At 41.4% G+C, this 23,323-nt stretch overlaps 5 protein-coding genes and 1 long non-coding RNA gene across 15 annotated transcripts in view; 2 read left to right on the top strand and 4 right to left on the bottom strand.

Annotated features, from left to right (window-relative positions):
* Positions 1 to 21: 21 nt before the first annotated feature.
* On the bottom strand, positions 22 to 8,468 carry LOC109539803 (neurexin-4). 5 transcript variants are annotated; one of them, XM_019907796.2, is made up of 20 exons: positions 8,385 to 8,468; positions 8,040 to 8,147; positions 6,107 to 6,303; positions 4,743 to 4,884; positions 4,483 to 4,686; positions 4,083 to 4,426; positions 3,853 to 4,014; positions 3,529 to 3,790; positions 3,352 to 3,478; positions 3,116 to 3,290; positions 2,863 to 3,059; positions 2,537 to 2,784; positions 2,256 to 2,475; positions 1,902 to 2,071; positions 1,710 to 1,848; positions 1,455 to 1,653; positions 1,104 to 1,396; positions 793 to 1,043; positions 601 to 738; positions 22 to 541 (listed from the first exon to the last, which is right to left on the bottom strand). In XM_019907796.2, exons 1-20 carry the CDS (start codon positions 8,437 to 8,439, stop codon positions 351 to 353), a joined length of 3,822 nt encoding a protein of 1,273 aa, XP_019763355.2. In that variant the 5' UTR covers positions 8,440 to 8,468; the 3' UTR covers positions 22 to 350. The 5 variants fall into 5 exon arrangements, with proteins under 5 accessions (XP_019763355.2, XP_019763354.2, XP_019763356.2 ...); XM_019907795.2 differs by lacking the exon at positions 6,107 to 6,303 and adding an exon at positions 5,655 to 5,854; XM_019907797.2 differs by lacking the exons at positions 8,040 to 8,147; positions 8,385 to 8,468 and adding an exon at positions 5,655 to 5,854 and having other exon boundaries at positions 5,964 to 6,196.
* Positions 6,328 to 8,125, bottom strand: LOC109539808 (L-aminoadipate-semialdehyde dehydrogenase-phosphopantetheinyl transferase). Of its 2 annotated transcripts, none has more exons than XM_019907803.2 (2): positions 8,040 to 8,125; positions 6,328 to 7,795 (listed from the first exon to the last, which is right to left on the bottom strand). In XM_019907803.2, the coding sequence occupies exon 2, from the start codon at positions 7,722 to 7,724 to the stop codon at positions 6,906 to 6,908; it is 819 nt and encodes a 272-aa protein (XP_019763362.2). In that variant the 5' UTR covers positions 7,725 to 7,795; positions 8,040 to 8,125; the 3' UTR covers positions 6,328 to 6,905. The 2 variants fall into 2 exon arrangements, with proteins under 2 accessions (XP_019763362.2, XP_048523983.1); XM_048668026.1 differs by lacking the exon at positions 8,040 to 8,125 and adding an exon at positions 7,848 to 8,033.
* Positions 8,469 to 9,053: 585 nt separating the features above from the next.
* Positions 9,054 to 16,033, top strand: LOC109539812 (serine/threonine-protein kinase Warts). 4 transcript variants are annotated; one of them, XM_019907818.2, is made up of 18 exons: positions 9,054 to 9,342; positions 9,892 to 10,067; positions 10,690 to 10,884; positions 10,939 to 11,168; positions 11,222 to 11,501; positions 11,561 to 11,981; positions 12,190 to 12,405; positions 12,461 to 12,670; positions 12,767 to 12,906; positions 12,955 to 13,162; positions 13,221 to 13,444; positions 13,505 to 13,683; positions 13,812 to 13,990; positions 14,043 to 14,320; positions 14,367 to 14,531; positions 14,586 to 14,764; positions 14,818 to 14,907; positions 15,193 to 16,033. In XM_019907818.2, the coding sequence occupies exons 2-17, from the start codon at positions 9,978 to 9,980 to the stop codon at positions 14,897 to 14,899; spliced, it is 3,276 nt and encodes a 1,091-aa protein (XP_019763377.1). In that variant the 5' UTR covers positions 9,054 to 9,342; positions 9,892 to 9,977; the 3' UTR covers positions 14,900 to 14,907; positions 15,193 to 16,033. The 4 variants fall into 4 exon arrangements, with proteins under 4 accessions (XP_019763377.1, XP_019763378.1, XP_019763373.1 ...); XM_019907819.2 differs by having other exon boundaries at positions 12,976 to 13,162; positions 14,818 to 16,033; XM_019907814.2 differs by having other exon boundaries at positions 14,818 to 16,033.
* A 1,015-nt stretch (positions 16,034 to 17,048) lies between these two features.
* Positions 17,049 to 20,186, top strand: LOC109539801 (ras-related protein Rab-11A). Of its 2 annotated transcripts, none has more exons than XM_019907792.2 (6): positions 17,049 to 17,373; positions 18,686 to 18,807; positions 19,065 to 19,213; positions 19,272 to 19,471; positions 19,529 to 19,693; positions 19,743 to 20,186. In XM_019907792.2, exons 1-5 carry the CDS (start codon positions 17,334 to 17,336, stop codon positions 19,663 to 19,665), a joined length of 648 nt encoding a protein of 215 aa, XP_019763351.1. In that variant the 5' UTR covers positions 17,049 to 17,333; the 3' UTR covers positions 19,666 to 19,693; positions 19,743 to 20,186. The 2 variants fall into 2 exon arrangements, with proteins under 2 accessions (XP_019763351.1, XP_019763350.1); XM_019907791.2 differs by having other exon boundaries at positions 17,050 to 17,373; positions 19,755 to 20,186.
* Positions 17,267 to 17,911, bottom strand: LOC125505080. The gene is made up of 2 exons (XR_007281893.1): positions 17,730 to 17,911; positions 17,267 to 17,646 (listed from the first exon to the last, which is right to left on the bottom strand). It is a non-coding gene; the product is annotated as an uncharacterized LOC125505080 (long non-coding RNA).
* The window catches only part of LOC109539784 (sodium channel protein Nach), a 4,024-nt gene continuing 721 nt past the window's right edge, over positions 20,021 to 23,323 (bottom strand). The window contains exons 2-9 of the mRNA XM_019907767.2: positions 22,589 to 22,752; positions 22,352 to 22,532; positions 22,128 to 22,297; positions 21,349 to 21,565; positions 21,111 to 21,297; positions 20,908 to 21,070; positions 20,747 to 20,847; positions 20,021 to 20,699 (exon numbers count right to left, since the gene is read on the bottom strand). Coding sequence (XP_019763326.2) covers positions 20,584 to 20,699; positions 20,747 to 20,847; positions 20,908 to 21,070; positions 21,111 to 21,297; positions 21,349 to 21,565; positions 22,128 to 22,297; positions 22,352 to 22,532; positions 22,589 to 22,752 — 1,299 coding nt within the window. The 3' untranslated portion in view covers positions 20,021 to 20,583. The remainder of the gene's footprint in view (positions 20,700 to 20,746; positions 20,848 to 20,907; positions 21,071 to 21,110; positions 21,298 to 21,348; positions 21,566 to 22,127; positions 22,298 to 22,351; positions 22,533 to 22,588; positions 22,753 to 23,323) is intronic.

The following is a 23,323-nucleotide window of genomic DNA, read 5'->3' as shown; positions in this document are numbered from 1 at the left end:
TCATTCAAATAAAAATAGCACTTAAAAATTTATGTCATTTTTTGTAAAAAATTACAATACCTTATCGTTATAGAATTCTAGCAGTGCAAACATGTAAACATTTGCAAAAATGTGTACATAAAAATCATATGAAATCAAACAAAAAAATTAAAAGATTTCGTATCTAGGCCGATGCTAACAAAGCACTACAAGCGCGCCTTCGATGCAAAACTAAAACGTAAGAAACAGGTCATGGAATTTGTCGAGTAAATAAAATGGACGGAAAATATAACACGAACATAAAAAACTAGAACTTGTACTCATCGGTCCTTATAAGGAAGAGCATTAAATTAAACGGGGCGGGTGGTGCCTTAAATGAACCATTCCTTCTTTTTCTGCACATGATGGCCGGTGGTGCCATGAACCACTGCATCGTCGGGATCCAGGGCGGCATCAGCTCCGGCGTCTTCTTGCGTTAAGTATTCGCCTTTGTGCCGATGGAGATAACGGCCGATGATAATGCACAGAATGACTAGAGCTAAGAATATAATTGCAAGCACACCTGAAAGAAACGAGGATTTATGAGCTGGAAAGAACCATATGAACGAGTTAGTTACTTACTTCCCAAAATAGCCGAATCCGTTTGATTGTAGGCCCGCCTGATTTTATCCTCGTCAATCAACGGCGGAGGCCTGGTTTCGATTGTATCAGGCGGATGTGTAATCGGCTCCACTCCGCAAAAGTCTTCGTTCAAGGGTTCTGGAATTCATATATTGTAGATATTTGGCATGGAGATACCGAACAGTTGCCCACCTCCAAGCACTTTCACATTTCCAGGGCCCTTCTGCTGGAAGAGCAGCTTCAAGGGATAAATATCGTCAAATTCCACTCTGGATACGCATCCGATAAATCCTTCAGACATCGATTCGTTTTTGCCGATGTACATGTACTGGATGTTATTGAATTGGGCGTCTGCAGACTCCTTGATGTCGAAATTGAACTCTTTAGGCTCGTAGCTGTCGATTTTGATCACTAACGTGGACCCTCCGTTCTTCCGGGTCAATCTTGGAAAAAACCATCCGTTCCAGCAGTGAATTGGGGTGATTTTTAAGTGAAAAACTTACAAAAGATCATGATACTGGCCAAGCCCGAAATGCTTATCCGGGTAGATGACTTCTTGCCGCTCGAAGCCAAAGTCGAACACTATTCGCAAATGGCCGGAATTTGAGACCATGATCGTTAAGTATTCCTTGGTTATATTGGAGAAGAATCCCAACAGGAAGCCTTTGGGATTGGTGGTGGTGAATCCAACGCGAATGTGTTCTGAGATTGTTGAACGCCATGAGCCTTCGAAGATGTATTTCACTGCCGAATTGGCTTTCATGTGCACTCCGATTTCGTCGGCGCATATTGAGCCCTGCAGCCAAAACGCAGGGTATTTTACAACTGTAAATTGAAGATTATTGGGGACTTGCCTTAAAAGCAGTCCATCTGCAATCACACACGTATCCCTCGTACTTTTCTATGCAAGTGCCGTTATTCAGACACGGGCTGCTGTCGCATTTGCCTACACAACCTTCGGCGATTCCATACAGTCCTCGATGAGCGTACTCTCTCAAGTTCACGTGCTTTCCATTGATGAGAAGAGCTCGCATGCAACCAGTGAATCCATCCCTGATTTTCCCGAATCCCGTTTAGAGTCTTAGTGTGCGTTTTTTAACAGTGTTTACCTGTAATCGGTGGAGGCGCCGATTACCAAGTCGGATGTTAAGTGAATGGCCCGCACGGGGCCTGGCGGCTCCCGAACCTCGGCTTTCTGAGCTCCGTCCACTACAATCATCGCCTCCTTTCGGTTCCTCTCAACTGACACTGCACCCAAACCAAATATATAGCTGAGTAAATTGGCGCAGTAATTTGCTTACCCGCATGCCACTGATTATCCGACAATTTGTACGAAACTTCCGCTATGACGGCAATCGGCCCGGATCCCGCTTGGTACTGGAACTGGAGCTGATTTCCGTTAACAATCGTCAATTTAATGTAGTCAGTAGGGCCTTTGGCATGGAATAACACTGCGTTATCAGTTGCCGTTCTGCAATCAATCAAGGTACATTATTCTTTCTATGCCTTTAAAACATGTATGACTTATGTATAACAATATCACACTACAAGTCTTAAGTCAGTTGCAAACTGGAGAGCATCAACAGTTCTTCGCGGTGGTAAAAATAGCTTTTTGAGAACGAATGTTTTACAAAATCCTCTTGTAATGTGATTACCTGAATTCGAAGTATATATCGCCGTTGTGTCCCATATCGAAGTTGGGAATATCGATGGTGGCATCCGAAATTCTGAATGTGACCACATTGTCGAACAGATCGTCACCGCGGCATATCAACGAGCCGAGAGTATATCGAGCCTCCTTTTCGTCTAAAGCACTGCCAGTGTCACCAAAACGCAATTGCTTCACTGGCAGATCATCTTTTTCGCTCAGTTCGCCTGCAAAAAGCCCAATCTTCAAATTGAAAGCGCCGAAAAGGTTCAGTAGACTGGCTCTTACCAGCGTCTACCAACCAAATCATCGCATCCCCATCGCAATTGCACCATTTGGTGGGATCGTTGCAGGTCCCCAAGACGCCACATTCACATTTCCTGGACCCGGGCAGCCCCCCGCCCCAATAGTCCATCTTTTGGTTTTTCCTGGAAACCCACCAGGAAAACGGTTGGAACTGCTGCTCCTCCGACGGCGAACTAAACAGTCGGGCCTCCTTGCAGGCGTACTGGATGTGCTGAGTGCAAGTAGACGACCTGACAAAGGCGAGCAATTACCACAAAACACAGCTTCAAGCAGTGCAACAAACTCGAAAATTCTTTCGAAATACTCACCTATTGATCAAAGCGACGATTTGGTCATCATCAGCCTCATACTGAATATCCTGGATGAAACTGCCGGGTTCCTGGAATCCATCCACCGGAGTGGTGGCTTCGTTGCTGTGATGCAGCACGGTCGACACGGTACCATCAGCGCCAAATTGGCAGGTGACCGGGAATGGTGCTAATGGGCCGCTTCCATCCACATCGATCTGCACATGCAAATACTCCAGCCCCTTGAAGAGCAAATATCAACTCGCCTACGCACCCTTATTTCCGCCTTTGGTCCAACGGCCTGGATATTTTTATAAGCCTGGCAGGACAGGGGGTTGATGGAGCTGTGACAAACGGCCCCGCCATACCCCGTGCCTTTACAGTCGCAGAAAAATTCGGCTGCGTTCTGCTTGCAAATGCCCCCATGTTGGCACGGATTAGGATAACACCTGCAATGCCATTTTTCATATATTCTCATTGGTCTGATAGAGAATTAAACAAGTCAATTACCGATCAATCATCCTGCAAGCGTCGAAAATTATACTGTCGCCGTGGAAATATTCCTCGTTCTTCTTCCAGTCTGTGGGCATCTTGCTGTTGCCATCAATGCGGATCGTTTTCATGCAGCCGATAAAGCCTGCAAAACACAGTAGAGCCAAAAGGTTCAGTTAAAGAAAACCAGCCCACCTGGGAAAACCTCATTAGAATAGCTGAGCGTGGGAGTCTCGCCTCCGGCGAACAGATAAATGCCTCCGGTGCGAATTTTCAGCAATCGCGTGGTCTTCATTGGCCGATAATCCACACTAAAAGTAACGTCGTTCGTCCTGATGGACAGCACCACAACATGCCAGCGTCCATCGTTAAAAGTCTCTTCGTAATTGTCGAATATCACTCGAGGATTATCCGGAGTCACCAGTTCCACCTTCAACTTGCCTTGTTCCAAGTAAATCTATCGGTTGAATGGACAAAACCGTGATCTTTAGCTTGCGGGCCATTTTGCTGCATGCTTACCGCCACAAAACTCGACGATGAAAAGGCATGGAACATCATCAGGCCCTTGCTCTCGTATGTTCTGAAGTGAAACGACACATTCATAGAGGACATTCCCTCATATCCGCGCAGTTTGGCATAGGCTTTCGCATGGGTGAAAGTCACAGGCACTATAGGTGGTTCCTAGAATCAATACCAATAATAATACACATTGCCTTTGATGCTGTAGACCCGCGAAACGCGAAACTTACTGGGCAGTTGTACAAAACGTTGGTTTTCTCGTATTTATAAGCCTCCCCATATTCAAAGGCGTCTTTGACCGCTTGGATTACATTGGTTGAGTTCAAGTAGAGATTCTCTATGCAGCCGCTGTAGTTCTGAACCACTACAAGACCTTGCTGTATGTTGGGGACGCCGCCGATGTAAAAATCTCTGTTCAAGTTAAGCCTATTGAAGTCGCCCTTTATACGCTCCTGGACAACCACGCGATCAACGGAAAACAGAATATCCCGCCTATTCCTGGAAATCACCACATCGTGCCAAATGTTGTCGTCCAGAAGACTGCCCACACTAAGACTGGTAACCATGTTGGAACCTGAAACAGCGGCTCAGGGTTAAACGGGATTTCCCAAATTATCTCCTGCTGCTAACCCAAGTCTATGTTCAGCAGCATTCTGTTTTCCCGTAACTGCAAGGCGATGTAATCGCCCTGAGTGCCTCGACTGTAAAGCAGCACCCCATTGGCCGCAGCAGTTTTGAACCGGAACTTGATAGTCTCTCTCAGAGCAGCTATCGGGTCTCTCAGAAGATCCAACTTTAGAAGCGACGTACCATTGAAGTACATATTTTGGGCCACTGAAAGTTTTTCCGTTTAGCTGGCGGGGGTTCGTGGGAAAATGAACTTTACCTACCATATTCACAGCCAAACAGTTCCACTCGCATGGAAATTCGGTCTCGCCATCTGGTTGGGTTCACCCGGATCCATTGTGCGATTATAGGCACTTCAAACTCGTTTTTCTGAATAGAATCCCCATCGATATTACCTCTAAACATCTAAGGAAGAAACTCTGATCAGTTAACGATTGTGCAATGGAAAACTGTGTTTACGCTGTTTGTAGTTCTGCGGAAAATCCGTTTAGACACTAGGTCTTATCAAGTAAAAGTAGTACGTTTCGGGTGGCGACCATCCTCGATAGAAATTTGGTGTGGTAAACCAGCCGTTAAAAAAACCTTGTGTCTGAACGGTGTAAAAACAAACCTTGAATAAAACTTAGTGCAGAGCCAAATGGAGCGTATGAATGGTGCAAGTTAAACGATTCTTACAAGCACTAGAGAAAGTAAATTTAATGATGAGAGGAAATGAGAAAAAGGTTGATTGTGGGCGATTTTTAACATTTCTCGCCTTTAGTGGGCGCCAAACTAGATATACGTATGGTATAAACATGCAAAATTGATCTATAGGAGTGATCCAAAACTGGTGCCAGTAAAACAGAGCATTAATCTCATATTAAACTGAGACATTTGCAGGACACTAAGCTACAAATTAGACAAAACTTGTGTTGAATCACCCTGTACACATTCACTCCGAGTTGGGTAAATACGGAGTGACTTATAAAGTACCCAACACAGTGCAAGCAGCAACGGCAACATTCCAAAGAGGAATTAAGTTAAAGCTGTTGACGTTAATGCGAAAATATTTAGAAGATTGTTGATATAAAACGTATTTAAAAAAATGCCTGGTGTTATAAATCACTCCCATTAGCTGGGGCCGTTGGCCGCTGTCCTGCAAAGCGCAACAAGCAAAGAAAAACTATTATATCAACCTCTATTTGGCCATTGGCGTCGTGGAACGCCCTCCATCCGTCGTTGCCATTATCTGAGTACTCCACAATGTACTCAGTGACGTACTCGTTAGTGAGGGCACGTCCCTGAGTCGCGATCGACCTCACTTCGTACCGGCCGCCCAGGCTGATAATCAGCTTTTCGAAATAGGTGCTTTCTTTGGGCGTCCATCCCGATCCACCTGTTTTCAAAGGGTTAGAAGAAGCATGATGAAAATGTTAGTTGGCCAAAAGAATGCAAAAACTACAGCTGATATTAATTAAGAGTTATATAATATCCATACACCTTACCAACGGTTATTTACCACTCGCTAAATCTACCAACTGGGATGCAAAGCCAAAAGAAAAATCACTATCTAAGGTTTGTTTTCATTGGCGAAAAATTGCAGAATGCCCTGAAAAGAACTGCTCTAATTACTGAACTGTATACCTACCCGGATATCCCCTTCAGAGTCTTTGTAATAGGCATAATCCAGGCCGTTTGTGCCATACGTGATTTGGTATTCCATAACAAACTCGTTGCTGAAGGGTCTACCGCGAGTCCATATGCGAGTTACATTCATTATTTGGCCTAGGTCGATTATGAGATATTGTGCAAAATCATTATCGTTAGCGCTCCAAGCATTGCTACCTTTTTGTGGAAAGGAAACACACATTTACAACCAAAAATATAATGCGGCAACTATAGTATAGGACTTAAAAACCAACTATTTAAACCAAATTTGAAGAGAATTTTCTCCGACGCCTTTTGGGTTTACACGAACAAATTGTTTTCTCCAAAATTCAATATAACTTAAAACCCTTGTTGGTAAGATTAAATGAAACAGATCAATCTGTGCACATAAACTGGCCAATAAACCATAAGTTTTCAAGGCTCTATTCACATTTCCCAAAGTATTTCTAGGGTATAAACTGGAGAAAGTTTGATCAGGATTTTTGCCAAACTTCCGCACACTTTAAATCATTATTGATACACGCCCGTAAAATGTATTCGAATCAATTAAACAGAAATCCTAAGAAAACGAAAACTTATTCCACGCAAATCGGCCATAAAAATGCGAAATCATGCAAAAATACGTCTGCATAACTAAAAACACTGAACATGCAATCTAGATTTACTGTGCCACTCTGAAACAGGTACCTACCGAACAAACGGGATAATCAATAGATATTAACTACCCGGCTATTTCCCTATGCCAATATACATTCTAGTTTAATGAAGCAGTAAAAATCCTAACAGGGCTTTTCAGCCTTCTTGAAATAATCCAAACAGTAACTCTCGTCTGGAGGCTGAAAAGCTTCAGCATTCCGAACTAGCTCACTAAAGTCCAGTTCTTTAAATTGCACCTCATCCACCGGCCTATCGGTTGCCACTGCCACGCAATGAAAGTCATCCAGTAGGACTTCATGAAACGCCCACCCAGTCAATTCCTCACCATCCACGAAGAGTTTACTGTCGCAAGTGAACCGCTCTTTGGTCAAAGGGGATGAAATTTTGAAGCTGATCTCGCTCAGCTTCATGGTGATTCCCAGGCCAATGGCTTTAGTGTAGCTTTCCTTCAACGCCCACAGTCTACAGAACATGTTCAGCTGCTCCGCTGGGGATTTTGGCGCATAAATCTGCCTCCACTCCAGAGTGGAGAAGTTCCGGTTCATTATCCTGAAGAACTCACTAAGCGGCTTGCCGCCAGTATACTCCAGCTTCATCACGTCCACTCCTAGTAACGCATCACCCAATTCACCTGCAAGAACCGTATAGTCCCCGTGGTGGGACACATTGAAGGAGACTTTTTCCGGCGTCTCCAACCCTGGGCGACCCTTTTCCTGCCTGCTGAACCTCAATGCCGCATAATTCAGACCGCAGCTCTCAGACACAAATTTACGCATCATCAATCTGCCGATCAACGATGATTTGAAGTCCTTCTTGAACACAAACTTGCCCAATCGCAGCTTTTCTTCCGGCTGAATGCAAGCCGTGGCAAGCAACAGCTCTTGATAGGTCGGAGACCATTTCGACAAATTGAAATACCACCGGACGCTAGACGGGGCCATTAATTTTGTTTTTAATTTCGGATAGTTTGAGTTGATCTGCTTTGGGGACCACCAGTCCAATCAGTCAGAACCTGGCAAATAAAAGCTCGGATCAGAAAATCGATTGCTTGCAACCCAATCTACCTTATACTAGATGGTCCCAAATGCAGAAAAATTCAAGTAACTTCTATTCGGTGTATACCTAAGATTTATTTGGTAATTCCGTATTCAGTATTCAGATGCTTGAGGGAATGATGAGGCATTCATACTGCATTAAACTAGAATGTATATTTGCTGCGCGTTCCTATTCTAGCTAGAAATCTTAGGCAGACTTACCATATAATAAGGCGTTCTTCGGGCCCCTATCGCTCATAGAAGATGTAGCATCTAGGGCTGACTTTTCCACCAAGGGAATGTTGCATTCATATTCGCTATAGTAAGACCCTAGAAGTAATTCAAATGGCATTAGCTCTGATGACTCATGATTCTTCTGTATGTAACATTTATTAGATGCGGCTTGTTGCGATCAACTAGCAATCAATTGGGGGGCGAATGTCGGCGGAAGTTGATACAAATCCAACAAATTGGGAGTGAATATACAAAGTTTAAAGGCAAATTTTGCGCTATAACCCTACTTGATCTAGGAACTTAAGGATCAGGTTCTACCCACAGAATGCTCACCTGCAGCGTATATATTTGAATGTACAAATAATAATAAACAAATATATAAAAACATTGCTAGGACATGACACTTCGAAATCCAAAAGAACTTTCAACTCAACACCAACAGAAAAACAGAATGGCATCTATCAACAACCTGTCAGTTTGCTTATCATTTGGAAACGCCTTTTCCATCGACATGTTTCAAAAAATTATTAGAAAATCAAATTTATTTAACAGCAAATATATTTTAAATTATTAAATAATCCAGATTAACCCTTTGATGAGCGAAAACTAATACTTTCAAGCTGGCAAAGTAAATTAAAAAATCAAAAAAAGTTCCACTGCATCTGTCTGTTTCACTTGCACTCATAAAGAAATGTCTTGTTGGTTTGGAAAGAAACCATCGACCAATCTAAGGTTAAACTGCATTGTGAGTCGTACGTCTCTGATTGGGTGGATTACCGTCACCTGCGCCAATGGGCAGGAATGTCGCCTTGTCACCTAGATCTAAGAGCGGCCAACATTGCAAAAATAAAAGTTGTTTATTTGAAAAATTAAAATTCAAGCTTTAAAACCGAAAAATTCCGCAGTTTTGCTTGCTTTAATACTGTAAATACTCGATGGAAAAACATGGGATCAGTTGGGATCTCCTACAAGCTGCAAAACTGAAAAATATATTGTAGTTATTTTGTGGCGGTTGGTATAATGTGGAATTTGACACTGTGTAAAATGGCTGATATCTAAATATTGAGAAGTTTTCTTTGTTTTCAGTTTAATTTTCCTTTAGTTAGTGTTTATAAAGTGACATGTGTTGTTTTATTAGATAGAACATATTAAAGTGAATCGGTTCGTAGTGATAATAGTGCCTTAATGAGTTGATTCCCTGTGATACAGTGGGACATTTTTAAAGGTTTGACACAAAAATCTGTCAATCTCCAACTATAGCAGATTCTAATTTATTTTCGCATTTCCAGAGGTAATTAACATTGCCAGATTGTGAATGTATATATAGGAATGATCGTACAAATTATCACATTTTCTGTGGTGCACTAAGGCCCCGCAAATTGGCGACTTGAAATTACAGAAATACATCCATTAACTTTTTTATTATGGTTGCTGTCATGCTAGCCCCAAGTCGAAGAATTTCAATTATTTGGTAATATAATCCTGCCTATTTTTTACCTTATGGGATGTCTTTCAACACCAAACAACGTAAATATGCCATACAATATGCCCTGAAAGCGGGTGGCTGTGAAGAGCATCTGTTATTGTCCCCCTATTCCTCTCTAGATCTAGCGCTCAAAACTGTCTTCATCTAGCCAAGCACTTTGAATACGATCTATTCAAGACAATGCCGCGATCTTCTGATTCCCTTCAATGTCTTTTGTTGTCATCCTGCAGCTGATTCAGCCTGATTTAAGGACCTATCATTTTTACACTTCCGACAAGTCGTCGTTGTTCTCATTGGGCTTTAGATGCTTTGTGAGTATCACTCGCTTATTGATGACTCATTAATTTCTTTCAGATTTATCCAGGAAGCGTCTGCAGCATCTTAATATACTGGAATGATCCACTTAAAGGATAATGTAAGGATTTATTCGTAAGCTGAGTATGGGCCAAGGGCCTTGGCTCATAGACATGAATCCTAACACTCCAGCCCGTTCTTCGGGCTATCACCAAAAGGCCATGGAAGAGATCCAAGTAGGTTTTACTCCATTGTCAGTGATTTAAATAGCTGGAGGATGTAATCGAATACTTGCACCTGCAGTTCTCGAGTACAGGAATGTTGATAGCATGTTTCCCACCCAAAGCGGGAAGATAATTAAATTACAAAGGCGAGACCAGGAAATGTTAAAACATTTGTTAATCTACCTGATTAGTTAAAAGCTCCTTCGACGCCTCTAAGTAAAAGACTCAAATGCTAGCGCGAGTTTGTTTTTGTTATTGTGGGGCAAAGTTGTAGAAAACGCGCCATCAGCGAACCCTTTTTAGGATCGCGGAAACTACGTTTCAATTGATTGATTTCATGCTACCAAAAAATGCTCGAACTGAAAAGAACCATAAGACGATTAACGTGCTAACATCTGCTCTTAATGTAAACCTTTTGCATGCATTATGGGCTCAAATAAACGCTTCCAAAGCTAGGCAAATAAGGGAGCATCTAATCGCTAAAGTACTATAGCCTTTATGGTTATTGTATATCACGTTTCTCTTTTCTTCTCGTTTGATCTTCCACACCTTTGCGAATTCTAATTAATCTGACTTCTGATCATCAATTTATAAACAGTCTTTATTCAACCTGATGAAAATGTTGTTTCTATAGAACTCTCTAAGGCCTTTTGCGAAAAGTGGCAGTGAGACTGTAGGGTCAAGCGCAGCTAGTACCATCTCCAGTTTCTCTCAGACTAGTGGAGTGAGCTCATTGAGCTCCGCCTCTGGTTCCAATGGGGATAGTGGAAAGGACCATCTTCAATTACGCCCCGGAGTAACCCATTTACTGAGCTTGGGATACTCGGAGGTTAGTAAATTTAAGAAATCTCAAGTGCTTTACTCCTTCGTTCGTCGCTTGTAGGATTCATCTATGCGCGCCCTTCAAGGAACTAACGGCCGCGTTGATTTGGCGTTGGACTACCTGGCTAAGCAGTTGCCAGAATCGAGCAAAAGCCCCGGTTACACCAAGTTGATTCGCAAGCCTAGCATTGAACGGGAGTTGGTGCATCCGAGAGGAAGCCCCGCGTTGGATTCGGGCGCCGGAAGTTCTCGAAGTGATAGTCCTCGAATGGCCGATATACATGGATCGAGGTACCCGACAGTCACCGAACCTTGTTTGTTGGCTATTGTTTTGAATTTTCCAGGTATTCGCCGAGTTTCGCGGAACCACCCCCACCGCCTCCACCAAGAACAACACCTCCACCTCCTCCGCCTCATGCTCCTCCGGCATATCAGCAATCAGTGCCGAATAATGTGCAGCAGATGTTCAAGCGCATGTCGCCCGCACCTCCGGTGGTGCCCAGTCGCGCTCAGCCTGCCAATCCAGGAAGCGGCGCTTATGGCTCTTCATCCCAGAGGGGCACCAGTCCTGTTGGAGGCGGGGGCTCCAGTCGGCAACCAATGGTAGTGCAGAATGGCCCTCAGGTAAGCGACGAGCCCCCGACTACTTGAGTCGTCTCCCTAAACAATCTTTGGGTATTTAGGTACAGCAGCAACTTTCGCAGCAAATGCAGGCGTTGAGTCTGTATCCGACAGGCGGGGTGAATTCAGCCGAACCGCCTCCACCCTATCCACTGACAGGTGGAGCGGTTGGGGGTGGCGCCCCACCTCCTCCGAGCTATTCGGCCTCTATCCAGAACCGACAGAGTCCAACGCAGGACTTTCGAAAAAGCCCTTCTTCTGGAATTTATTCCGGATCGACGTCTGCAGGTTCTCCAAGTCCAGTGCCAGTCTCGACCTCAACCACACCAACCCCAATGGCCAGGCCTACGCCTTTGCAAGCTTGGGGTGCGCGACAAACCGTATCACAACCGCCGGTAATCATGCAGTCGGTTAAAAGTACCCAGGTGCAGAAGCCAGTTCTACAAACGGCCACAGCACCACCTATACCAGCTACATCTAATGGTGAGACCATATGTACAATAAACTAGTAGAAGATTACTTGACCGTTACAAGAGCAATACAAGTTGTCTTGGGGATACCGCTATGAATGTACAGAATTCTTGTGTTGTTAGTTCTTTCCAGTTTAGCCACATGCTGAACTGGACTATTTTTCGGTAACTTCCGTTTGTGTTACCGCGGCCTTTGGGATTTAAAAGCGCTTCTGTTCAAGGTCCAAACACACCACCAGCCGCTGCGGTTCCTCCACCCTCTTACACCGCCTCTATTCAGCAGAAGGTCTACACCAATGGAGGCGGAGTTTCGGGTAAACCCGCCGCGCCCCTTCCAGGTGCACACGGCAGCAGCCTCGGGCCTCCCCTCAATGTGCCCACTACTGAACCTCCCAGCTACGCCAGTACTATGCAGGCGAAAGCAAAGGCTCAACGAGGTACTTTTTTGTTTGTAAACTAGCTGTTTTTACTTACGGTTCGCTGTTTTTTCAGTCCATCCGCCTTTGCCGCCTCCTCCATACACAGATGATCCGCACAGTGGGTACAGTTCAGGCCATCCCCATCCCCCATTGCAACGAAAGTATTCGCCTGCTGTGGGCGGTCCAAACGAGTGCTGCAGAGCGGACAGTCCGCTCTCTGCCAGCTCGGGGGACGGCAGGAATTTGTATCCGGACAATGGGGCTCCTCCATTACCTCCTACTGGTTAGTTGCACTTATCTGTCCATTGGAACACGTATTTTCCAAGGCACTATGCCAGCTGGCATCGGCAGCTTAAAAAAATGTTTGAGTTCTTTTCAGCTTCCTCTTCAGTTAAAAGCAATGCAAACAGTAACAACCACACCACGTTAAATGGGAATTCTTCAACGGAAAGTAATGGTAGTAAAAACTCGGCGGAAACACCACCGCAACTGCCGCCTTACGCCAAGATTAAACATCAGGTAATTGAAGCGAACTTTTGCATATGTATTTTTAACTGCTTGATTAAGTTGGGTGTTTCCTGTTTTCAGTCGCCTATTCCCGAAAGGAAAAAAATCAGCAAGGAAAAAGAAGAGGAAAGAAGGGATGGTAAAGTGAAAAACTATTCACCACAGGCCTTTAAGTTCTTCATGGAACAGCATATCGAAAATGTAATTAAATCTTACAGACAGAGAATGTTCCGGAGAATGCAATTGGAAAAGGAAATGGTGAAAATCGGTAATGTATTTAGTAACTCGGCACTGGTAGTTGATTACTAGCAGAATGGTTTGTTCAGGTCTCAGTACTGATGCCCAGCAGCAGATGCGCAAAATGCTCTCGCAGAAAGAATCGAACTACATTCGACTGAAACGGGCCAAAATGGACAAAAGCATGTTCGTAACCATCAAGCCTATTGGAGTGGGCGCTTTTGGTGAGGTGACCCTTGTTCGGAAAATCGACACAAATCATTTATATGCCATGAAAACCTTGAGGAAGGCCGATGTGTTGAAACGCAACCAGGTAGACGAATATTGCTGGACCAATTTGCTTTTTCTAATAATTTGGTGCAATTTGTCTCAGGTCGCTCATGTGAAAGCGGAACGGGATATTCTGGCAGAAGCAGACAACGAATGGGTAGTGAAACTGTACTATTCATTTCAAGATAGTGATATCCTGTATTTTGTCATGGACTATATACCGGGCGGTGATCTAATGTCCCTACTGATTAAGCTAGGGATTTTCGAAGAAAACTTAGCAAGGTACGACTGAAAACGTTCCTTTTCTGTTGAGGATTTTGCCTCAAAATGTTTGTCTTTTAAAAACTTTTAACACTAAAAAACAACCAGATAGAACATTTCTAACTAGACTCATTATTTTGAAATTCCAGGTTTTACATAGCAGAATTGACATGTGCTGTGGACAGTGTGCATAAAATGGGATTCATACACCGAGACATCAAGCCAGACAATATTCTAATCGACAAAGATGGCCATATAAAGCTAACAGACTTCGGTCTTTGTACAGGTTTTAGATGGACGCATAATTCGAAATATTATCAACCGAACGGTAAGTGCTGGCGGCCTTCGAGTTGATTCAGTTTGTAGAAAGTGCTTTGCAGGTGACCACAGTAGACAGGACTCGATGGATCCAATCGACGATTGGGCCGAGGAATGCAAGTGCAAGGCATTGAAGCCATTGGAGAGACGGAGGCGAAGAGAGCATCGCTGCTTGGCTCATTCTCTAGTCGGCACACCCAACTATATAGCTCCCGAAGTTCTGCAAAGAACTGGCTACACACATGTGTGCGATTGGTGGAGTGTCGGTGTGATTTTGTATGAAATGTTGGTAGGCCAGCCTCCGTTTTTAGCCAACACCCCCGCAGAAACTCAATACAAGGTACAAACTAATGCAAGAACCCACGCATTTTCTAACATTTCCTTAGGTTATCAATTGGGAAACGACGCTGCAAATACCCAAACAGGCCAACCTATCGAAAGAAGCGACAGATCTTATACTGAAGTTGTGCTGTAGTTCGGACAAACGATTGGGAAAGAACGCGATTGAGATCAAAAATCATCCCTTCTTTGAGGATATTGACTTTGATAAGGTAACTGGTTTACACCAGGTTTGCGCGCGTGTGTCAATGTGTTGATTTCTTCAGGGTCTGAGAAGACAAGCTGCGCCCCATAAACCCCACATAGAATATCCAACTGACACCTCAAATTTCGACCCTATTGATCCAGATCGATTACGCAACAGCACTTCCATAGATTCATCAAATTCGGACGATCTCACCGACAATTCGAAACTGTTTCACGGTTTCTTTGAATTCACTTTTAGGTAAGTGCAACTAAAAGGGGGAGTACTAGAGATGTAAAACTGGGGATTTGCAGGCGTTTTTTCGATGATGGGGGGGCTGCTTTCAACAAAATCAACCTGGACGACAACGAGAACCAACCACCGGTTTACGTGTGATTCAAACGGTAGGGTTGAATCAATAATAATGTCGCTTTCAGGGCGGTTGAAACCCTCCCAAATTCACATGCGTTGTTCGACTGGCTGTGCTGAAATTTTGATGAGCGCGCTCGATTTTCCAGCGAAGAATCTCGCCATTTGTTTATTGCGATGTTCGCTTCTGCCTTTTTTTAGCTAGTATAACCAAAAACCATATCACTCTTGATGTGCCTTTAAATCGTAGACGCGCTCAGAAACGAATATCGCCAGTTCAGAAATCACATGGTTGTAGATTATTGCCAACTCTTTTTCAGATGTTTTGTTCGGAATTTTCGATGTAAAGGACACATCTATAATATATATTTCTTACGTTGAAACTTAGCTGCTTGATGGATGGTTAACATCGAAATGAATTCCCTACAATATTACGCGAGGTTTATTGTTATCGGAGGTTTTTCATCTGAAGCTCGGTTAATAGTTGAGGATTTTTGATGCATGAGCAATTTCAAAACACTGGACGAGCATGGGAATATGAGCGTTTGAACGGAAAATCATGTTTCAAGTAAAGGAACGTTTTTAGGTTCTGATTAACTTGCTGGTAACTAAGCAGTTAGTATAAATCTATTATACAACATGGTGCTACATTGTTATTGTCGATAAATGTGATAATTTCCAGTCCTTATACTAGTACAACGTTTATTTAATATTGAGTGCACACGCTTTTTTGGGAAACTCATCAACAAAGGAACAAGCTCTATTATATCAAAACTCGCATTGTATCCTGCCAAAAAATATACAAAAAATCACTGTGGTATACATTGGTTTTTTAGATATATTTTTATTCATTTTCTTCTAATAACACTTCTATGAAGCCCAAGTTCTAAAATCAACAACACGGTAAAAAGTTTGTTCTTAATTAACCAGATATTTAAGAGCAAGGACCCTTTTTTTGAAATAATTTCAAATACATATTGTGAAATATAAACAGTCTCTTCTATGAGAAGAAGGTAAAGTGAATAGAACAAAATTTCAAGAGAACTAATTGTGATTTGTACCAGTATAAAAGGCTGTTTTGAACAAAATTAAAATCTATTAACTGTAAAAATATATGTACAATTTTAATCAGAAGTATGTAAATATAAACATATGTGTGTGGTTTTTGTTTTGTTGGTGTATAAGACAATAAAGAGGAAATTTGTTTGATTAACGGTCAGAACGCACTGCCTATACAAATCTGAATTTGGAAATGGAAAACCCACAGTATGTCGTAAAAATATGTTTTAGTTTTAAAATTAACTTATTCTAAATAAAAACAATGCTGTGTTAGGATTATATTTAGAGGATAAATATTATATTTTGCTCATATTACGGAGAGCGTTAACAGAATGGGCAACACTACCAAGTATGCCGTATTCTGTCAAAACTCTCTAAACAGTTTGTTTAAGATATTTATTTGTTATTTTTTTTAGATGAACCCGTTTGTCGTTTTATTTTTAAAATGTTAATTTAGGTGATAATGATTATTTGTAATTTAGAATATGATTTTCTAGTCTATCATTATTCTAGGTACATTTTAGTTTAATTAATATGACATTGTTTTTTTTTACATTTGGTTCCTTCATGAAAAATATTTACAGTACTGGCTATATTTACTAATATTTAATTTGAAATTTATGTAAATGTGTGTAAATAAATATATATTTTTGAAAATTATCAAAATTAATTATACTCTTTTTTTTAGTTTGCTATAATAATTAAAGTTAATCAAATGATCTGGAAATAATAAAAAAATAAACTGAAAAACCCATCAGTTTCGAGCGAATACTCGACATAAGCAATGTGGCGTTTTTTGCTCTAAAAGAACGTAAACTCAGACTGAAGAAAACGTACCATTAAAGAGACAGTAACTTACCTATGAAGAGTCACGAGCTAGATTAAGGAAACAAATTGAAACATTTGCATTGATACCGACCAAACTCAAGTTTGTAGACCCAAAAATTGCTACGCCACTGCGCATTGTTGCCAGATTTCGACGTCATTGAAGACGTGTCGAGCGCACAGCAACGCATGCTCCATTTGTTTAATCATTATCACTTGAACTGCTGTGTCAAAACACGTTCCGCGTTGTCTTGTTTTATCCCGCCGATGGAAACAGAGAGCGATATAAGGTCTGGTCTGTTGTTTTGATTTGGCATTTCATCGAGGGGCGTTCGTACCGCACAGATCTACATAAATATATAAAGTGATCGCCATTTTGAAAATTATACCAAATAATAATTTTCATTCCCGTTTGTTCCCGATCATCTTAATTAAAATCGCGCGGATTTTACGGGAAATGTGTCTGTGATAGCGGAACCAGGCTGTTTAGAACGGTATTTTAGTGATATGCAATAGTTTGTAAATACAATTTTGATTATCTTGTAAGTGCCCCCAAAGACTATTAAACAGCATCAGGATGAGTACAAAGGATGATGAGTACGACTACTTGTTCAAAGGTGAGTCTAGAACGAAGAAAAGAAAATGGCTTAATTGGACAATGTTATGTATTTGTATGACACATAGGCAAGTCATCAAAAACGTTAAGGGGGCAACAAGGAATTGGTAAATCAATGCGCGAGGCTTCGCCAGCCTTTAGGGCTTAGTTACGAAACAGCCAACACTTAAAAACTCTCGAAAGTACGCAGTGCAAATGTCAAAACATATTTGTTTATTAATGTGTTTAAATAACATTGGCATCCTTTGTTGAACAGTTCAAGTCATCATATGGACTAGAATCGATAAAACTCGCATTAAAAGAATGCGGGCATCAACTGCTTAATATACACAAATCATTTGAATGTGGGTCACTTACATTGTTCAGTTACGCTGATTCTGGAAATAGACATTAAATGGGGGCCATTTCGCCTAGATTGATTCATTGATGATGAGACTATTTGGAGACGGTTCTATTCTGCGGGCTATTTGATATACCTATTTTGAGGAACCGCCCCAAAAGCGATAATGATTTTGATGTTTCGCAACTATTTTTGTTATGAGTTTGTTGTCTTGAATTGATTATAGCAACGAAAATGCAAGAGCAACAAGTTTTCATGCTCAATAGAATTTGGACACGTGAATTCAGATTTTGCGGGATATCAGTGCACTGAAGAATTTTGCGAAGTGTTTGTTTCAAGTAGAAAATATATCCAAAAGGAAAAACCGGAAGCACGGAATAGAATCTGCATCACTTGGTTAAGCGGTAGAGAAGATGAAAGACACATTTCTGAAAAATTAGGCATTAAAGATCAACGAGGAAAAACTGCAAAGACACAGGAAATGCTACAGATGGTGGAAAAGAGGGGAAGACACCAGATTAACATCCAAACAGAATGAAATGAGAGTGCCATGAAATACAGAAACTGCAATAGAGTATTGGTGGTTTTAATCAATGTAATGAGTGAGAGAAATGTCCTGAAATTACAAACAAAGACCGCTTTTGATGTAGAATCAATCCAAATGTTCTGTAATGTTTAACAATGTATTTATTTATTATCCCGAAAAGTTGGCTGATTTTTAAATACCTGTACATACAGCTGACCGAAAAAATCAGTTATCACAGAATGATCTGAAAGCCGGATTTACTCAGATTTCTGAAAAAAGCCAGAGTATCTGATACCCATAATGGAAGAAAAACACTTCAAACTAGTTAAATTTGAGGTCGCTAATCCGCTATTAACACTCCTTAAAGTGTGATAGATGTTAACATGTTCACGATTGATTAGCTTAATTGCTTTACATGACTAATTGAGCAGTTTCGTTTTGTTTCAGTTGTGTTGATTGGAGACTCAGGCGTAGGAAAAAGTAACCTGTTATCGAGATTCACTAGAAATGAATTTAACTTGGAATCAAAATCAACAATAGGAGTTGAATTTGCCACGCGAAGTATACAGGTAAGGATCGTCTATCTATTTAATAGTTTGGGGAGCGAAAAATGTGTATTGAACTAGCAAAATATATCCAAAAGAAATGAGAAGAAAATAATTTATTTCTGACATGTCGCAAACACACGTAGCTCACATTTAATCAAAATTTATTCCCAACTACGTAAATACTCGAAAACCGTCTTTCAAAAGCAGATATTTTAGCTTGTTTGGGATTGCTAACACTATTTAGGTGTGTAATATAACATGTTCTTTCTTTGTTTCAGGTGGATGGAAAGACAATAAAGGCCCAAATCTGGGATACGGCTGGCCAGGAAAGGTACAGAGCCATAACAGCTGCCTACTATAGAGGCGCTGTTGGTGCTTTGTTAGTTTACGATATTGCCAAGCATCTAACGTACGAAAACGTCGAAAGGTCAGTTTTATTGCTGTGTTTGTTGCAATATTGAAACTAAACCCATGTATTTTTGTAGATGGTTGCGCGAGTTGCGAGACCATGCAGACCAGAATATTGTAATAATGTTAGTGGGAAACAAGTCGGACTTGCGACATCTCAGAGCCGTTCTCACTGAGGAGGCTAAAGCTTTTGCCGAACGGAACGGTTTGAGTTTTATCGAAACATCGGCATTGGATTCAACAAATGTAGACCTGGCTTTTCAGAATATACTCACAGGTTTGTGTGGGAAATGAGCGGATTGGTCAGGTCTGATGTGTGAACTTTCGCTTCCAGAGATCTACAGAATCGTTTCGCAGAAACAGATTCGGGATCCACCAGAAGGTGATACAATCCGCCCACAAAATGTAGAACCTATCGATGTTAAGCCGACGATGAGCTCGGACAGTGTCCGCAAACAATGTTGCCAGTAGTCAATGTGTAATTAACTTGTAAACACAGGTAAGTCGGTGTTGTTAGTCTGGCGTCGAACATCACTGAATCAGTTTAGTTTCCTTTGCAGATTTGAAGTAGTATTTGCAGTGCGAGTTACAAAAATACGAAGCTGAATTGCACCCGCATGACTGGTTATTTGATTCAAACAATCTTCAAAAAACATTAACCGTATAATATATAAATAATAGGGTATCTAAATAATTTTAATATACTTTAAAGTAACTTTAGCGAATTGCTGTAAGTGTTGATGCAGGTGAACACGAAGGCCTAGACCCCAGTGTGAGATGGCCCTATAAAACACATCCTACAGGTATAATTTTAAATATACTTCTATAACTACATACATATAAATAATGAGAATATACATGCTTAACGCCATGTGATTATATTATTTACGTTAGTGGTATAAACTACGAGGTGCGTTATTTATATCATATTACTGTTTCTGTTGTCAGGTTTAATTGTATTTATTAGAGAGTATTAAAATACATTTTTAGTACTAAAGTTTCCTTTATCCACAAGCTGCATATGCCATGTTTGTCTTAATTCCTCCCTTTTTACTTACCTGAATGGGAAACTAGGTGTTGCCTTTAGATAGATAGACTTTTTCAAATCAACTACTGAGCTAATCAAGCAGCGAAGACTGCCAACACAGAGTTTTTAATTGGTAGCGCGAATGTACAAGATGTATGTTTATAGTTCAATATTTTCTTTAGCGATGTGTATCAAGCTCTGTAATATATGCTTACATTATTTAAATTATTATAAAATTTAATTTTTAAATAAAAATGTGTAACTCAATTAGGTGTGTTCAATCGTTGCCATTTTCATGTGTCCACATCCAAGTTTTCCCTTCAATTTTTCCATCGGCTTTTAGTTGATTTCCAATATTTGTCCTAGTGTTTAGGATGGTGCCTTTCCACAAGCGGCTTTACAAGGAAGTAGTAGACTATTTGTGCCACGGTCAAGCAGCTGCATCCGATGAACAGAGAAATGGCTCCACCAATAGACACTAAAACACTCATTATGTAAGTTTGGAAGTTGTGTTTTTTTCCTTACCAATGAAATCTAGGAACTCCTGGTTTGCATGTCTCACATACTGCACTGTGGGGGCCCTGGTTATAAAATTGACGCGTTTTTTTGACTTGTTGTTGCGCAGCCTGTGAGTTTATCACAATTATTACAATAGTTAATATAAAGTGTTGCGTGTGGTCGTGTACCTAATATCGTTATCGTATTCAAAATTTGGTACGATTCCAATCAGGGAAACGTCGATAAGAAGGCAGTTGCTTATACAAATGCACTTGGCCAAGTATTTTCGAATTTCCAGCGCCTGTGAGACGCAGTTTAAGCCGCTGATGTTGCACTGTTTGTTCAGCAAATCTACTAGGAAATTAAGGTAGTTTTAAGTTTTTTTAGTTACCGTTTTCGCTCGGCAGCAAATGGATGTAGCATCCGCAAAGTTCCAACTGTGCCTGCTTGATGCACTCAACTTCACAAGCTGAGTTAGAGTAGACTTTAAAACTCCTTAGGGATTGAGCTTCCTGGGATAGTTTGCAGTTTCGACGTTTTACTTCTAGTTTGAGTAGCGAATTGTCCGGGGATGCTACCTGAAAATGTAATTAAATTCCCAAGTTTCCTTAGAGTTCCTGTTTGCTTACTAAAACTCGTAGGTGTATATCAGCGGTGCGGAACTCTCTAAACCTTCTCTCGTGCAGATGGTTGTGTTTCTGATACATCTTTGTGGGAATATTTGTATTTCCCATGTACCAAACCGATAAGTCCGTGTGCGCCAATTCAACAGATAAATTTGCCGGGTTAAGTGCGGCATCGTGTCTTAGGGCTCCAATTTTCTGGCCTCTCCTCAAGCTTCCATATCTAAACACAAGGGCGGAATCAGGGGGGGTCATGGGGGTCGTGACCCCCCATCAATCAATTTTCTATCCAACGCTGCCAAAACGAATTCTGTGGCTCGAATGGTTCTTGAGAAACTTCGAAAAAAGCAGCGTCATATTCAAGTGGATTTTGCAACTCAAAAAAAACCACGCAAATCTAAAACTTCCTGAATTCAAGCCTTTTTTGACAAAACTGCCAACATTTCCCCATCCATGGTTCACTTTCTCAAAAGGCCATTTATTTCTGTCTAGAATGATGTACACATGAGCGTTCTTCCTCATTTTGCCTCCGAGAAATGAGCAAAAACGGGACGGAAAACATGAAATTTTGGCATAATTTTGAACCTAAGTGTCTGATATTCAAATTTCGCTTTCTGGGGCAAAACTACTCGAATTTCCTCAGTCACGTTGTTACGACTGAATCTACTTTTCAATTCTCTATCCAACGATGCAGATGATTTGCGATGATTGCAATGATAATATTGCGTCACCCTTGTCTAAACAGCAGTTGGATTGGAAGCCTTGGTTAATTTGGGGCTACTTACTGAGCTTCAACTGAACCATTTAGAAGGTTGTTTTCGATAAAAGCGTTATAGCTGTTGACCACGAAGCATTTGCCTTCATACGTGCCCACGGGCAAAAAGCGCTCGCAACAATCGAACTCCACCCCATTAAATGTGCATGAGGTGAATATTTCCTTACAACCTGCCCGTATCTAGTAATAATTGATTTTATTTACAGGGTGTAAAAATTGAGGTCCCATTCTTACATGGTTGGCAAACAGCGACAAATCCTGCCCGTATGCAGTGATGAAGCGACAGTAATCCTTTTGAGGATTGTCACAAATTCTTTGCGGCATCGCCCTGTCCAGCGGTCGAATAAAGCTGGCCGCTCTAACGAAGTTTTCAATGTCCAGAGCGGATTGGCGATCAGTTAAGTTGAATTTCAGGCTAAAAGCGCGCAAGAAATGATGCAATGGCCTTTAAGACTGATGGGAGTCGCTCACTGTTTTAACATTTCTTCAAATTTGCCCTTAATTTCCTTTTCTTCGCAGAAAAATATGGCTGGAAAAGGCGCGGTGAAGTCCAGGTAGTCGGTCCTCACTCGAATCGAAGCTTTGGTTGAATAAAATGTGTCCACCGATATGGTAACTAGGAATATTGCTCCAACCTGAAGAAGTTGAGGTTTAATTGCGGAATGTTTTCTTGTTCTTTATACAAATGGTGCAACTCCTCTGGGGGCTATTTGCCAGCTCATTAGTGGAGAGATCAAGGGCGGATCCAGGGGGGTCAGTGGGGTCATGACCCCCTTATTCAATTCTCTATCCAACGATGCCAAAACGAATTTTCTGACTCGAATGGTTCTTGAGAAACCTCGAAAAAAGCAGCGTTATGTTCAAGTAGATTTTGCAACTTAAAAAAAAAACCCGCAAATCTAAAACTTATTGAATTCAAGCATTTTTTGAGAAAACTGTCAACATTTCTCCATCCACTTTCTAAAAAGGCCATTTATTTATCTCTAGAATGATGTACAAATGAGCGTTTTTGCTCATTTTGCCTCCGAGAAATGAGCAAAAACGAGACGGAAAACATGAAATTTTGGCATAATCTTGCACCTAAGTGTCTGATATTCAAATTTCGCTTTCTGTTGTTACGACTGAATCGACTTTTCAATTCTCTATTCAACGATGCCAAAACGAATTCTGTGGCTCGAATGGTTCTTGAGAAACTTCGAATAAAGG

The sequence above is a fragment of the Dendroctonus ponderosae genome, unplaced genomic scaffold (assembly GCF_020466585.1).
Source record: "Dendroctonus ponderosae isolate FM_Combo_2020 unplaced genomic scaffold, Dpon_F_20191213v2 Dpon_F_20191213_7, whole genome shotgun sequence".
Classification (NCBI taxonomy): domain Eukaryota; kingdom Metazoa; phylum Arthropoda; class Insecta; order Coleoptera; family Curculionidae; genus Dendroctonus; species Dendroctonus ponderosae.
Note: the sequence above shows the minus strand (reverse complement) of the source record. Positions and strands in the feature narration are given on the sequence as shown.